Here is a 16,345-nt window from a genome sequence, read left to right as displayed (position 1 = left end):
CAGTGCTTGCTTAGCTTCAAAACAATTTTTTGCCACCTTGTAGCCAGTTGGAAGCTCCTTTCAAATAATGACCATAGAGTCTCATTTTCCTGTTACACACTGAAGTCAAGAGCCTGTCTCTCTCTTCTTGGTAACCTCCACTTAGGTGTTGGAAGGTTGCTGCCAGGTACCCCTAAACTTCCTTAATTAATGAGAGGAAGAAATGTGGGAATGATTTTAAGGACAGCCAGTGAGCAGCGAGGGTATCAGTGGTGAATAGTGTGTGATAATGAGAACTTCCATAGACTTTTGGGAATACTTGAGGTGCTGGTGTAAGCACCTGAGCAAGTGAATTAATTCCCTTCAGACACTGTGTCATCCATTTCCAATGTAGGTTTAGAAGTGTAAAGTCAGTCCAACAGGATTCTCCCAGCCCACTCACTAAAGCCCTGAGTACAAGTTTAAGCTGAATTTGGATGAACAGCAAAACAGAGCTAATTTTTTGCAACTAGAGCACTGGGTTAAATCTGAATTCCCTGCTCACATTTCCGATGCAGACAATCTCCCCCTAGGAACCTTTATAGACTCGGTGACATCAATCTGCGCATCCATAATTACAGTCTACATGCTATTACAAGGCAGCCTTGCACAAAAGCTCGTGCAGTCCTGGGAGAATCATCCAGGCCTACAGCGAGCTCCACCGCAGAAAATGCAAATCTCTTCACAGATAAGACACATCTTCCTCCAAACACAGACGAGCTCACACCCACTTTGCTAATAACAAGTTATACTTCAGCAAGATTACACAATATTAACCAGCAGATCCCACAAGAATATTGTCAATCTGCTATACTTGGAGGTACATGCAACCTGGGACTGCTGCAAAGTAAAAGACTGTGGACAAATAAAAATGATGTCTAGGGAAGGACAGAAATCAGCATAAAAAAAAATTTACTTTAGTTAGACACGCAAAATGTAAATGCCAAACCATAGCAATATTGATACCTTAACCTTTACACAAATAACACTCAGAAAAAGTGTTCCAAATACTGGAAAAGTACCAACTATCCATGTCAGGGGAAGGTATGTAAAGAATAGGGCTGCCAGGCATTGTGAAATAAGGTACGTCAGCAAACCCCATACTTTACATTTTACATGGACATTTTTATCCCGGTTAAAGGAGGGTAAATCCTTATTTAAAAGATAATTATTTTTAATACAGTTGATAAACACTTTTGATCAAGGACGAGGACTCCATATGTAACACCTCTGGAATGCGGCCACTTCAGAAGGTGGAATCTGTGGCAGAACGTAGATTTCCACAGAATTACAGTGGCACGAGCAGTGGTTCACCCACTGCCCTGTGTGTTCCCGGGGCTCAGTGGGGTTCGTCAGCGCCGTGCGGGCCAACAGCGGCTCCTGTCTCCCCCGCACTCCCCTCAGGCCACAGACCAGGCTGGAGGAATGGAGGGGCCCCTCCCTGCAGGAGTGCTCCCGCCCGCACGGACCCACCTGCGAGCGCGCCGCGGGGCTCAGCGCTGCGCGGAGGCACCGGAGCTGCGGCCTGAGGCGGCAGGAGCGCGCTCGGCACGTGCTGCGGCCTGAGGTGTGAGGGGCGGCCACCGAGCCGCGCGCGCCGGCCGCAGCCCGCGCGCCCGCCCTCTCGCGCACCAACGGTCCGCGCGGTCGCGCCCCTCAGCCGCCGCACGCGGCCCCCAGCCCGCGGCCGCCCCGAGCCCAGCGCGTCCCGGCGGAGGGTGGCGGCGGAGCCCGCCCCGGCCCCGCGTCTTTGTTCCGAGCGGCGGCGCGGGCCGGGGGCGCGGCCGGGGCTGTCAGCTTCCCCCCCCCGCCCCGTTCCCCCCGAGAAGGGCCGCGCCCCGCCGCGCTCATGGCGGGAGTGCACGGAGTCCCGCCGAGCGCCCCGCCGCCGCGGGAGCTGGCGCCGCTGCCCCTGGGGGCCCGGGAGCCGGATGGCGACGGCGGCCGGGGTACGGCTCGTTGAGCGGCGCTGTTGGCCGGCGGGGGCGCTGTGCGGGGCCGCGGGGCCTGGCAGCCCCGGCGGCGGGCGCCGAGCGAGCCGGGCGCCCGCAGCCCGCGGGGAGCCTGCCCGGCGCGGCTCGGCGCTCCGCGGGCCCCCGCGCAGCTCCCGGGCAGCGGCTCTCCGCTCGGCGGGGCCCGCCTCGCCCGGCCCTGGCCGCGGGCCGCCGCGGAGCCCTCCCGCGCCCAAACTTTGCAAAGTCTGCTCGCTCCGCTGGTGGGGCGGCGGCGGCGGCTACGGCAGCAGCGGGCGGGGGCGGTGGCGGGGGAGGCGGGGGAGGAGGGGGCGGGCCGCGGGCCGGCGGTGGCGGCAGCAGCATCAAAGAGCCCCGATTCCTGCCGCCCTGGGAGCCATGCGCTGCGGTCTGTAATGTCAGCGGAACAGGAGAAGGACCCCATCGCGCTGAAGAGATCCCGAGGTACGGGGGGGCCCGGGCCGGGCACGGGGGGTGGCCGCTGCCGGGGCCTAACTCCCGTGAGGGGAGCCGGCGGCGCCGCGGGATGCGCGCACCGGCTGGACCGGACCGGACCGCCGCTGCCCGCCGCGCTCCCGGGCTGGGCCGCCCGCGCCCCCGCCGCGGTGCCTCCCTGCGGCTGGCGGCGGGGCCGGGCGGCGCGGCAGCCGCGCTAAGTTTGCACGGTGGGCCCGGCCGGGCGCCGCGGGCTCCCGCAGCCTCCGGGCCTTGAAATGCCAAACTCGGGCTCGCCCTGCGCGCAGCTGGGACCGCGCGGGGACGCGTGCGGTGCGTGGTCATGTCCCGTGTTTTTCTGGATGTGCTGTCCATTAGTATGCAGCGTGCATACTGCTGGTGCAAGGGAATACGTCGGCAGTGCCACATGTCCGAGTTAGTGTTGATGCAGAGCCCATAAATTACACTTGAGTGTTTGCTCTTCTGCCCCTGGTCTCGCTCTTGTGCTTGATTCTAGCTGAGGTTTTGTTTTTCGGGAAATGAGAAATCTGTCGAAATATTGTTCTTTATCAATAGCACTGTTGTAAGGCTCCAGTGAGGTTTGAAGTATGCATTTCTTTGAAATGTGCAAGGAGACGGGTAGAAATACGGTGTCTCTTCCGACTTGTCTGTGCAGCTGACTTTAATGGCAGTAGCACATCAGTCTGTGTAGCCGTAGTTGTGTCCTCATAGTCCTTAAAAACAGAAATTCATTTCTGAATGAATTCATGAAAGACAGTAGGGTGACTGAGTTGAGTGAAAATCATGGCAAAATGATAAGATCTGCAATTTATTGCTTCTCTTTGCCTCACCTCCTGTTTTGGCCCTGGAATTCTATTGTTCTTGATGTTTAAAGCTTTTTTTTATGGTTGGGTAAGTGGGGAAAGGTGTGGATTCTGCTACGCACGTTGTCATTGATTTACATTCTGCTTCTCTGAAACTGTTCTAGTAACAGCTGGATTGCAACCTTGAGAATGAGAGAATGAAAATATGCAGCAGTGTTACAAAGGAGACTGGGATTCATTAGAGTCCTTCACTCTCAAGCCCAGATTCTGCAAATATTTAAGCACATGCAGTTTCACATGCCTGAGTTACCCACCGAGTTCCATGTGATTACCGCTTAATATCAAAACTGTTTACAGTATCAGGACCGCAGAATAGGCTCACCAAATCTGGTCAGAATTAGACTCTTCTTAGTTTTCTGCCTAAAATGAAAAGTTTATTCAGCCATTTATGTTTCTTGGGAAAACATTCTTGCAGAGATAAAGCACTGTTTGAAAAGACTCTGGCATCCATCCTGTAAAAACCTAGACAGAGATTTGTCAGGGAGTATGAAAATACTCCTTGGTGTATTTGCAGCATGTGAAATATGGCATAAATTGCATGTAAAGTCACAATCTCTTAATACGTAAACAAAACTACAGTTGCAGTTCTTATAGATAACACTGAAAATCTCTTGTGTATGTATGAAATAAAAAAGGATACGGGACTTCTCCTTTCCTAAACGTAAGTGAGCAAAATATATTTTATTTGTTATTTAATAAGGGAATAGTTCTTAGATGTGTATCTGTATCTCTAGATCCATCGCATATATGATGTCCCAGTCAAAAGAATTGTATTTTTTTCCTGGAAAAATAGTCTCAAACAATGAAAATTTTTTTTGCCCCCCTTAGTGCAGTGTTCCAGAATTCTCAGTACACCTTTTAATGAAAGTCTACGTGGTGGGTACCAAAAGTGACTTTCTGGAAAGTTTATCTTGGCTGCATGAAAAAGACCCTTATTCACTCATTTTTGGAGGTATGCTAGGACTAACACTCTGTTTCCTTTCATGTATAAATTAAAGCATTATAAAATCCACAGGGAAAATATAAATTCGTGGAGCTAAATTAAATCATTGGCCTCACACAGCGAGAACTGAAAATATAAAAAAGCTTTGTACCTTTCCAGATGTAGGACTCAGTTCTGCAAACCGAGGCATGTGACTGGCTTCACCCATGGAAGTAACTCATGGAGAAATCCGTGGAACTTGTCACTGGAATTCTAATATTCATATGCTTATGCTTTTGAAGAATGATATCCCAGAGAGGGAATTTATACATAATCTCATAAAGTTTTAACTTGTGCTCCTGTAAAGCAGCACTTGCATATGATCCTCAGTATTGTGTTTGACCACAAATTTACTAATACCTGCGCTGCTAGTTGTTGAATTTATTAGAAGAAATCTGGATATTTGTAATACTTTGCTACCAGTGGTTAATGTTGTTTATGTGGTATGAGTACAGGACCACAAGAAACAGGAGTGTATTTTGTACAGTAGCAAGGAATGGTGTTCACAGTGAAGTCTCCCACTGAATTTATGACAAACATATAGGAATGCTGGAGAAGAAGCTAATGGAAAGTGCAGGGTCAGTTTTGAGTAAATACTTTATCAAGAAGTTTTTTTTATAAAGTTGAAATTTAAGGGAGATTTATTGTCATCCTTTATGTAAAACTTCATGCTGTGATTATTTAGTATCTGCAGTTAATGCAGTGGCAGTGCTTCACAGCACACCAAGTATACACAGTATTTTGTATTCTAAATCAAGGCAAAAAGGACTCTCTAAAAGAAGTAATCCCTAGTTACTCTGATTGTAGGTTATAGCACAATACACTATGCTCAAGCATAATTTTGTTTTGAGAAATTTATTGTGACTTCTTGCCCTGGTGTTTGAAATTCAGACTGAAGTTTCGATAGGTGTGGATCTCGGATGCTCACAGATTTGAACAGTGACAGCCAAAGCCAAAAGGAACCTATTAAAGCAGAGGGAGAACTGGATTCTTACTGGAGATAGGACTGGTAAATTCCTTGAAACTTCAAAAAAGGAGGTGGGGAGGAAGAAAGTGCTAGGAGCGAAATTTGTCAGGCCCCCTTTGATCAGGGGTATTTGAAATAACTGTTGATATTTTGGTCTGTATACAGTAGGTCTACTTCTTCCCTGTGAGAAGAGATTTTGCGTTACTTTACTGGACAGTGCTGAAGCTGGTTTAAGTGTCTGCAGGGAGTACCTCTTTAACATAGAGCAGTGTAATGTCATATGTTATGCTTCTTTGTATGATACTATTGATAACTCACAGTTATCTTCAGGTTGCCTTTGGTAATAGAGACAAACCTGTGTGTTCAGCTGTATGCTTTCATCTCGGTAAGGTTTGACTTGTATTCTGAATCTGAGTTTTAAACAAATAACAGCACATTGTTTAGGTTGAATTGCCCGCTTCTTAGTATTCTATAGTTACTATATATATCTATATTTTAGAAGAGCAAATAAGCTATTATCTTAATGGGCCTGGGGAAAAATAAAATTGGCATACAGTTTCTTAATGTAATGATGTTAGTATCTTAACATTTGTTGCTCTCATATAACCCCAAAGTGATTTTTGTGCTTCAGCGCAGGGTTCTTTTGCATTCACACGAAGGCAGACCAAATGGGATAGTAAGGAATGTGTTAGGATTTATTTTTTTTTTTCTTGTCTATAGTCCAACAAGAGTTTTAAAAATGAAAGCCACGATTTATACAACTTTGAGAGCTGGTCCCACTGTTAACAAAAGGTGAGGAAGAAGCCCAGGTAAAGTACAGATATCTCTTTGTATTGCTCAGTCAAGCCTGATTGAGTGATCAATAAAATGAACATTCTTTACTTCTTTTTGCACCAGAGCAGCCGTGCTCAATTATTCTATGAGGTTTCTGCAGAGAAGGGCAGGTTCACTTAGAGCCCCTCTCAGTGTTGGCAGGTGTCTTTTTGTCTGATCGAATCTTGCATTTAGTGGAATTTGGATCTGGTGAACTGGAGATCTGTTGAAACGACATGACGGGTTTTCAGTGGGCTTCAGTCATGGATCTACTACTTTTTGTCTTTTCTTTCATGACATATTGTAATGTACTGTTGTATATTGGTACAGTGGGTTTGATAAATGCTATGTCTATGTAAGGTCAATAGGAGGTGAATCTTAGGCATGGTTTTAAACAGTTCCTTTGAAAGTTTTATGCGTTATGTGAACAAGAAATACTTCTAACTGGTGAAGTGGAGATACTAGGAACCAAGGGATAGATCAACATAAAATAAATGGAAATGTTTATTCCAACTCTAATGAGCATGAATTGGATGTTAAAGTGGTAGTAGAGTGAGGCAGCAGTATACAAGGTATGCTAATTTTTACCTCCAGATGTTTGCTTCTTGCAATGTTAGCCACCAGAACTAGTGCAAGGTCAGTACTTGTAACATATATCTGTTGCTATTGCAGACAGAGGCAAACTTAAAACACAGTCTGTAAGAAAACTAATGCAGTATTGCACCGATTGAAATTTTGTAGGTGGTGACAGTGGATTGGATGGGTTAGGAGGACCAGGAGTACAACTTGGAAGCCCTGATAAGAAAAAGCGCAAAGCAAATACACAGGTAAATTCCCTTTGGTTCTCTTGATTTTGTAATAAATAGTGCACTCGCATGTTGTTTGTGGTATCTCACGTTGTTCAGAATATCAGTCTATTCTCACAAATAGCAGTTACATACAAAATATTTCAGTTGTATTGTGAAGTTAAAATCTTTAGAATACTAGTTATTCTCACTGAAGTTATTTTAATCTCTGTAGGTTGCCAAAGACCTATAAAGAGAGGAGCACAGTGAGACTGCAGTAACTTGTATTTTAGCATATGGATTTGATTCTGAGGCAGGCTTTCTTTTAATGACTTTGTAGCCATTGGTAGAAATCTATATAGCATGAGTAGTTGCCATGAGACTACTTTTCTTCTTACTTTTATTCCTGTGCATGTAGGTTTGTGGGCTAATGCATCAGCACAGTTTCTTAATGCTTTGACCAAACTCTTGGCATATTCCGCAAGTGATTTTCAAGCAAAAGCTGTGAGGCAGGTTCAGCTCCTTTCCAGTGAATCCCTGCAATCTGGCAATTCTATACAGTTTCCAGAAAAGGAAGCCTGAGTACAAATCATCTAAAGCAAGTAGATATCTGTAGTGTAGAATTTTTCTTTGTGTGCTTATTCAGCTTTGAGAATATCTATTAATTTAGTACTGCCCAGTGAGTTAAATAAATAATTTTATTTATTTAACTTTCTGTTTGGACTGTCCAGATTCCATTGAGATGTGGATCTGTTTTCTTAATTTTTATTGTTTTAAAGTAGTCATGATGAAACTGAATGCTCTGAGAAGCATTCAGTAAATTTAAGGGTTTCAGACCTCTTTCTTGGTGGAGCTTCCTTTGCATTGTGGAATGGTGATAACTGTACAGGGAATGCTGATTAGTTTCCTCTCTTTTTACCAGGTTCAAAATCTGCAGCACAGCAGATTTCTTTTTTCTTTAATTTTATTTATTTATTTATTTATTTATTTATGTAGTATTTGGCGGGGGAGTGAGGGGGGAAGTTTAATCTTAGTTTATTAGTATTTGGAGGAAATTCTTTCTGTGAGCACAGCTAGTGTGAGAGTGAACCAAGTAGATGTTCCCCTCAGGCTAGTCTAGTATGAAATTCAATTGTATAGCCACTCTGCTGACATTTGAACAGCCTCTGGGCTCCATTAAACACTTAATTATGCTCTGTAACCAAAAATCCTTCTATCTTATACTTACTGACTGTGCTTTGCAGACTCCCTGAATCACTGAATGCTCATAAGGGGTACCTCCGTTTGCTATACAGAAAATTCCTATATGCAAACTCCTATATTCTATATACCTTTTTTAGGGTTATAGTAACATTAGGTTTGTATATCCTCATAGAAATGGGGTGTCTTCAGAGACATATATTCAATAAAATGAACCCAAGATGCAGCTAAAGTAAATGCTTCAAATCTGCTCTTGCAACATTTGGAAATATTTTGTGCATGTGTTTAAGTAACACATGGCTTTCTGTATTGTTGCTTTTCTTATGTAAAAGATTAAGAAATAGAAGTTACATATCAAGTAGTATTTTCAGAAGCATGGTTGTGTAACTGCACAATTTTTAAACCACTGAGATTACTTTAAATCACCATATTATCCAGAGCCCAAACTCCTCTCTTGCCTCTGTGCTGAAATTTCATACAGCCTGGCAGGGTATGGTGGGTGAGCTTTATGCAACAGCTGAACAGTTCTTTTAGCACTAGGGCTAATCCAGGACCTTTTGTGGTTGGTCTGTCTTGCAGGGAAATACTAAAACTAATTTAAATGTTGTATTTAAAATATTTTTAGGGATCATCATTTCCTCCTCCATCTGAATATGCTCCACCGCCGAATCCAAGCTCTGACCACCTTGTAGCTGCAAATCCTTTTGATGACAACTATAATACTGTGTCTTATAAACCACTTCCTTCAGGAAATCCATATTTTAGTAATCCTGGTTATCCTGGCTTTGGAGGCTATAACACTTTCAGAATGCCACCTCACATGCTGCCCAGAGTGTCCTCACCATATGGTGGTTCTTACTCCCTCAGAAACCAACCACATCCCCTTCCTCAAAACCCAGTGGGAATGGGTTTCAGTCGACCCCACTCTTTCAGCTTTGGTCCACACGATAACCCAGGTTTTGGGAATCAACCACCTTATAGCAGTGGTCAGATAAATCAAAACGTCACTATGCCTGGTCAGCATTTCAGACCAAATCCTGGTGAGAACTTTGGCCATTCTGGTCAGATACCTCACCCTGATGTGCCATCTAACTTTGGTCCTGGAAACAATCCAAATTTCCCAAATTCTCAGCTAGAGTCAAACCATTCTTTTGTTCCTCCACCAAACACTTACAACCAGACAAAATCATCAGCACAAAAGCAAGACTTTAGTCAAGGTGCGAGCAAAGCATCCAACCAGAACACTACTGCTCATCAGCATCATCACAGGCCAGAGGACATTGTGAGTCAAGGTAACAGCGACCTAAAAAATGTTACTCGAAACAATGTGGTAAACCAGGATAATAGCCATTCTAATAGCACTGATAACACTAATGCTGGTCACTCAAATGGGACTCAGAGTAAGTCCCGCCAGCCTCGAGGTGCTGCTGAAGGATGCAACTCTGAAAAGAGCAGCAAAACACCCCTTCATCCCAGTCGTCATGGTCACTCGTCCTCTGAACCCGTCTATCCATGTGGAATTTGTACACATGAAGTCAATGATGACCAGGATGCCATCCTGTGTGAAGCCTCTTGTCAAAAATGGTTTCATCGGATCTGTACAGGCATGACTGAGTCAGCTTATGGCCTTCTTACAGCAGAAGCATCAGCAGTGTGGGGTTGTGATACTTGCATGGCTGACAAAGATGTCCAGTTAATGCGTACAAGAGAGACTGCAGGGCCACCTGCACTGAATACGGATGGCTAACAACATGAATTGGTGGTAGTGGTTGAAATACTTGCTGTGAAGATTTGGTTACAAATTGCGTACTTCACTTTCTGCAGACAATCAGTTGTGTTTGATTGCTGTCATCTTTTTTTTTCTTCCCTAATCTGTTTTCATTCATAAATTTCCATCTCAGCTTTTGTACTCTTAGTTTTGTGCGTGCAAATGTTTTACAGGATGGATTTTTTTTTTGTTTTGTTTCTGATTAAACTGTAAAATACAGCTGACCACTGATCATAAGTAGGATATGCATTGACAATTTTATCGAAGGCAAAAATGTGCCTGCATGAGTAGCCCCTAATTTGCTAGTGTTAATGTGTTAACTAACACTGGCATTTAGTGCTCGGTTTTAATGGTACTATATTTGCAAGTACTCATTACATTTTATTTTTGGGGAGTGAATGTCCATTACTGATGTTCTTGCTATCATTTCTTTGAATATAGTGGAGATGACATGGAGGAATGTGCAGTATTAATAGTTTTTGTTTTGGGGTAAATACAGAGATTTTCACATGTGCTTTTTCCTATTTTTGAAGTAACATACTAGTCAAAAACTGATGACTTCATGCTTAGTAACATAATGAAACCTGCTAACTCTCTAATACAAAAGCATTTGTATTTCCTTGAAAAGTCAATTGTTTCTCTAACTTCTCAGCAAATGCTTGCTGAAGACTCTTGCTAGGTCTTGCAGTATTTGGAAATAGTTACAAAATATGATGATTACATTGGAAAAAGAACACATCAAGTTTATGAAGCCCAGTGCTTTAAATCTAGAGAATACCAAAACCAGGGTTGCATGTGTAACCTTAATTCATTTATCTTAAGCACATACATTAGGATACAGTCTCTGCATCTGTCATGGTTGTGCAATTATGCATTTCTCTCATCCCTTGTTGTTGATGGTTCTACTCTCTGCCTCAGTGCTGCCTGAGAATTGTGAATGAACTAGTGCAGGGAAAGCCTGGCTCATCTTCAAGGACTTTCAGCTAGGGCCTGCTCAGTTGTCCTGAGCTTACAGAGTCCACTTGGCATAAAGGAGCGCGCAAGGCAATGGAGTGTGCTCAGCACAGGCTCTGCATTAAAAGATAATGTGGCCAGCAAAGTAAAACTGAATTCCTGCCACTGCTTCAGCCAGTCTTGCAGTGAGGGGGTAAAGAAAAAGAAAGCTTTCGCATCAGGTGAGTTTAGCTTGTGTCAGGAGCAAGTAATCAGAAGTTTAGTTTCTTTGCTAAACTTGGTATTCTACTGACAAGTATGTATGGCGCTAGAGCTTCATGTGTGATACTAAGAATTATATTTTAATATGGGTAATTTGACCTTATTCTTTATTCTTGATCTCAAACCCACCTTTTTTCTTTTTCTTTTTTTTCCATGTGGGGAAACATCTAGCCTTGAAGACTTCAGCCTTAGCAGTGTGATAAAGTTGCATGTGCAACTGAAAATCAGTGTTTCTGTAGAGATAAGTGGTGTTTTAACTTAATAAAAGGTGGCACTGTAATAACAGACTCTGATTGTAATACCACTGTGCTGGAAACTTTTAGTTTTTAAACAGTCAGCAATTAAAGCATATGTCAGGCATTACAGGCATTAGTCATGTTCCTTAATGTGATAAATTGTTCAGGTTTGTGGTGATGAGTGATGTAGGAGCCTCTGTGGAATACAGTCATCTGTATAAAGAGGTAGTTTTTATGGTAAGCTATGCTAATGAGTGAAAAGTGAGGCCTGTTTGCTAGTTCACCGTTGTGTTTGATTTTAAATGGGCTCTACTGTGGTACTTTCCTAGAAGATACTGTGCAGATCCACATAACTGTCTTTGTTTTACTTTAAAAGTGAAAAGTTTTATATACTGCTTTACCAGAGAAGTGCAGATTTCCCTCCTTTTTTGTCTTGCCTCTCATTAGGAAAAAGGCAATAATGTCTAAAGTGTAAATGGCAGGATTCATATCTTGAGGATTTCCTTTGTGGAGATGTAAAGAAAGCATAAGGCAGATTCAGGGTTTCTGCTTTCATCACTATTTGCTTTATTTAGTACAGAGACTAAACTTAATTTTGTTGTTAGAGGTGTGATATTTAAAAACAAACAACAAAAACCCAACAAGCATCTACAAGCAACAATCTAACCTCTGTTAGGTTTATTCTTCCGTAGTTTTCCTAATGACTGACTGACTGTTAGAATTTACTTTTTGTACCTATAGTAGATATTAAACCAAACCTTGTTTAGATAGATTTGTTCCTCTGGGACTCAATTTAATCTCTGCAAAAAATTGCACTCTGAAGAGAGTGGAGCTGGTTTAGACCTACAGCAATGTAAATGAAGTAAAAACATTGCACTCAATGAAAATTCAACACCAGCTCCAATGATGCTGTTGTTACCCAAGTGTGCTGTTCACAATACCTTCCCCTCTCCCACACCTCATTCCTGTTGTGGGAACGTGGCTCGGGCATTTGTTCTCAGAAGTCCAATTAATGTTTTAACATTTTGGAACAGACATTGTATTTAAAATAACCATGTATTTCTTAATCTCTTCCTCAACCCTACACAAAGTTAGGCAAGTGTTTTCTGTGTTAGGTAGCAAGATATTGGAATTTAAATGTAATGTTCTTACACACTTAAAATCAACTGGAATATCATCTTAAAAGGCCTTAAATTCTGTATTTGTGAAACTTAGCATAACAGTTTGTTTCAGTTTTTCTAAACTGCTATTATGTTGGGTTTGTAACCCAGTAAATTTTCTGTGTTTATTAACCTATAAATACAAGGCATTAGCAAATGCCAGTTATACAAAATAAAAACAAATGAACAAGAAAACCAGACTTGTTACTACACTGATGACAGAGATATGACTGATCAGGATCTCCGAAAGTCATCCAGCCAATATGCTTGCCCTACTGATAGGTGCTGGACAGACCTGGACTCTGTCTAGAGGGAGGGTTATACTTTGTTTCTCTCTGCATGTATTTACTAGTAGTAGTTCAAGTATGCACAGGGAAAACAACAATCATGTTTTGTTAGTAAGGTACTAGGAAAATGTCAGCTGGTTAGAATTAGAAATTAGTTATAGAAGGGTGGGTGGGAGGGAGGGTTGATTAGAATAGGTGAGGGTTTTTTGTAATACTCTACATGAAACAATTTGTATTGAACTATCATGTGCTTCTTTCATTACTAGTGATTTAGACTGCACTGGTGCTGCACACCAAAAATATTGCAAAGATTTTGTAAATCTTACAAACCTTAACATTTTTATGCGAAATGCCTGTGTCCTTTTTAAATAGCTCCTTGTCGTGGTCAGAAACGAGCCCATATTGCCCAAAATGTTCTCCTCTCCCTCAGGCTAAAATAAATAGATACAGACTGTCCTTAACACTTAGGGTTTTTTTGCCAGAGACCAGTTTTAAATGAGAAAATATGTAATTTGCTCTTTAAAATCCTTGTTTTATTGTTGTCAGGGTAAGTGACAGTACTGCGTATAGGCTAGAGGGTAGATGTCAAAAATCCTGTTTCTGGCTGTTTTACCGATCCCTTCTACAACTTGAGCCAAGCAGGTTGGTTGGTTGTGCCTCAGTTTCTGCCCTCAGAAGATTGGACTAATGCTTACTTGCCAAGGTTGTTTAGAGGCCTAGTTTTATTTGAGATCTTCAAATGAAAGAGACTAGAGAAAAGTAATAAAGTTACTATTTAAAACAAAAACATAATTTTGGGGGCTGCTTATAGAAATACATACATTGTGACCTCTCAAGTTTTTCATCTAAGAACCAGTTTTGTAATCACATTTTTCAGGCTTAACTTCTAGCATGTGAGAACTAGCGGTCAGTGGAACTGCATGCACACATCAAGAACGTTTCAAAGTGTTTGCAGTTTGGGGCCTATGATATTTGCAAGTGAAATGCTTTGTATGGTTTGAGATTTTTACAAAATCAATGGTGTTCAAATGTAGCACCTTTTAAACATTTGTCTTCATTCCAACTTAATACAATAACACATCTGCATTAAATATATCCCTTTCATTTTATAAATAAACATTGCCTGGCAGTAAAAGTATTGGTGTAACATTTTCAAATAAGGAAGTCATGCTTCTTATCATGTTGTATGTGACTTAAATGACTGTTTCATATTAAAACTAATCTTTCCTTATGTACTGCTTAAATATACCTGTTTTAGGATATCAGTTCAGTACTTTTTATACAATCTTGAATGTGTTCCACATTGGTGACATGTATTTTTGCAACAACTTTTTTGTTTCAATTTTAAATTAGAGCATGTCTGAAGTAATACATGCATTAGTGCTGTGGTGTGTGGCAAAGTTAATGTATGTAATTCAAATTGGAAAAAAGTTTCCAGACTTTGTCCAACATTAACCCTGTGGCCAGGGATTAAATTACTATGTAATACAAATTATTTCATATCATGATGTGTTTTAAGCTACTCTATGAAGTATGTGAAACATTATTGTTTATGGATTGGTAGCTGGTGTGGTATCTTGCATAGAATGAGGTATGATAGATCGTAGCAATTCATGATAATTAAACTGACTACCTTTCAGAACACGCAGCACTTATGTGCATTGTCATCTTGTTGCCACAACTGTTAGTATGAGTTTCATATTATTATCCTATGACAAATGGGTGAACATCTGGTTGTACGCTCATGGGTGTGAAAATTCTGTTCTAACACTCTTTACTTGGTTTACAGAACATGCCGTTTTTTTCTCTATTGGATGTGATTAGATGTATGCAGGAGGATGTAGAACTGGATGTATTTTAAAGTTATTCTGCAATTACTAAGTTTTGTCTGAAGCTTTCTATATTAGAATAGACTCTTCCTTAAAATTGGAAAATTAAGTGTACTTAGCAGAACTCTTAAGGCAATATAACTATCCTACGCTACATCTTGAGTTATGCACATTCACTTCTTTGTATGGAACTCCTCTGATTTCTTGTGGGCTTAAGTTTTATATGGAAATAAAGGATCCCATTAGTGCCCTAGTGTTGTCTGTCATCAGTTCTGAGATGATGAATTCTAAATGGTGTTCAGCCCCTTAGAGGTGCTGCCTATAGCTTCAAGTATTCAATATCGCTCTTAGCTTCCGGGTTCAGAAATGGCTTATCCCAGCATCACAGGAAATACCTATTTCTGTATTATTTGCCATACATGATTAATTTTCCTTCTCATGTTCAAACAAACTTTCTGAACCCCACCTTTTTACTCAAAGGTTTGTGCACTGTAATTCAGGAATTGCTGTATTTGAGACAGTTTGGGATTGGAGTCATGAGAGATGTTGTGTCTGTTGCTAGGCACTCATCTTCTGAACTTCCATATAGCTTAAGGAGGGCAAGCTTTTCATATATTCTTCTATTTTGTTGTTCCTTTCTTGGTAGTTTGTTTTTGGTTTTTTCTGAAATGTGAAATAATATGGAGTTGTTGAGGGATTTTTACTTAAAAGACAGCTTCTCCTCCAAGCTTTTGTATATGGCCTTCAGAGCAGATACTGTGTTCTTTAGGGCTTTTTGACTTGGAATTGTTTGTCCACATTCTCCTTTCAGTGTTAAAGATGAGTTGAAAAAGGCAAGTTACCAATCTACTGCCATTCAAACAATGCAAAGTATAAGCTGATTAAGACTGTTGACATTTAATTATTTTTTTTTTTTTGCTAATAATGATGTGATACCTTTTAGAAGAACATGTATCAGAATCTGATTCAAGCGTTCTTGGATAATGTATATGGTAGATTTTGTCCAACACTGTATGTAACTTTGTTGCTTTCTGTTGTCTGTTTTCAGTTTCTTTTAAAATAAAGGTAATTTTTGTGGGGAAGTTGCCTATTGATTTCTATGAAGATAATGTAGGCCCTTAGTGCCACAGTTCAGTGGTGGACTTGGCAGTCCTGGGGTAAATGTTGGACTGGATGATCATAAAGGTCTTTTCCAACCTAGTTGATTGTATTAACTCATAATATTTTGCCTGTGAGAATGCATTTGGATTAGGCATAATCCTGCAAGACTCAGTATAAGGTTGTACTGCTCAGAAAAGACAGCTCCTGCCTCTCTTGGAGAGGTTTGCTGCTCTGTAAAGTCGTTAATCTGAAGTAACTTCAAAGCAGATTAGAAGAGATCTTGCACCATGAGTCCCATTTCTTTCTTACAGGATGGGAGGGAAGGCTTAGTCACCATTTGGCTGAATAGATGTTTTTAGAGTTTTCTGCACTTGGGATGAGGTTATACAAAGAATTACTTATTCTAATTTTAAAAATTGTTATTAAGCTATTCCTGTTTGTTGAAATGACAGAACTAACTCATTCCAAATGAGCAACTGATACAGGTGGTCCCAAGCCACACATGCAAAACAGTTCATTGGCAAAAATAGCATCTGATAAAATAATCCTGCTCCTCTTAAAAAAATATGGAGGGATGAGATAAACGAAAATTTAAGAAGGATGGGAGGGGAAAAGGATTATTAAATTAAGAAAATTTAAACTATTTAAAGGAATTTTTTCCCCATACATTAAAGCCTCTGAAGTCATTAGAA

General features: G+C 41.5%; 1 protein-coding gene across 1 annotated transcript; it reads left to right on the top strand.

Moving 5' to 3' along the window:
• The first annotated feature begins 1,855 nt into the window (after positions 1 to 1,855).
• Positions 1,856 to 14,805, top strand: PYGO1 (pygopus family PHD finger 1). The gene is made up of 3 exons (XM_030498013.1): positions 1,856 to 2,435; positions 6,814 to 6,899; positions 8,683 to 14,805. Exons 1-3 carry the CDS (start codon positions 2,387 to 2,389, stop codon positions 9,802 to 9,804), a joined length of 1,257 nt encoding a protein of 418 aa, XP_030353873.1. The 5' UTR covers positions 1,856 to 2,386; the 3' UTR covers positions 9,805 to 14,805.
• The last annotated feature ends 1,540 nt before the right edge of the window (positions 14,806 to 16,345 follow it).

This window comes from Strigops habroptila, chromosome 9 (genome assembly GCF_004027225.2).
Source record: "Strigops habroptila isolate Jane chromosome 9, bStrHab1.2.pri, whole genome shotgun sequence".
NCBI classification, from domain to species: Eukaryota; Metazoa; Chordata; class Aves; order Psittaciformes; family Psittacidae; genus Strigops; species Strigops habroptila.
Note: the sequence above shows the minus strand (reverse complement) of the source record. Positions and strands in the feature narration are given on the sequence as shown.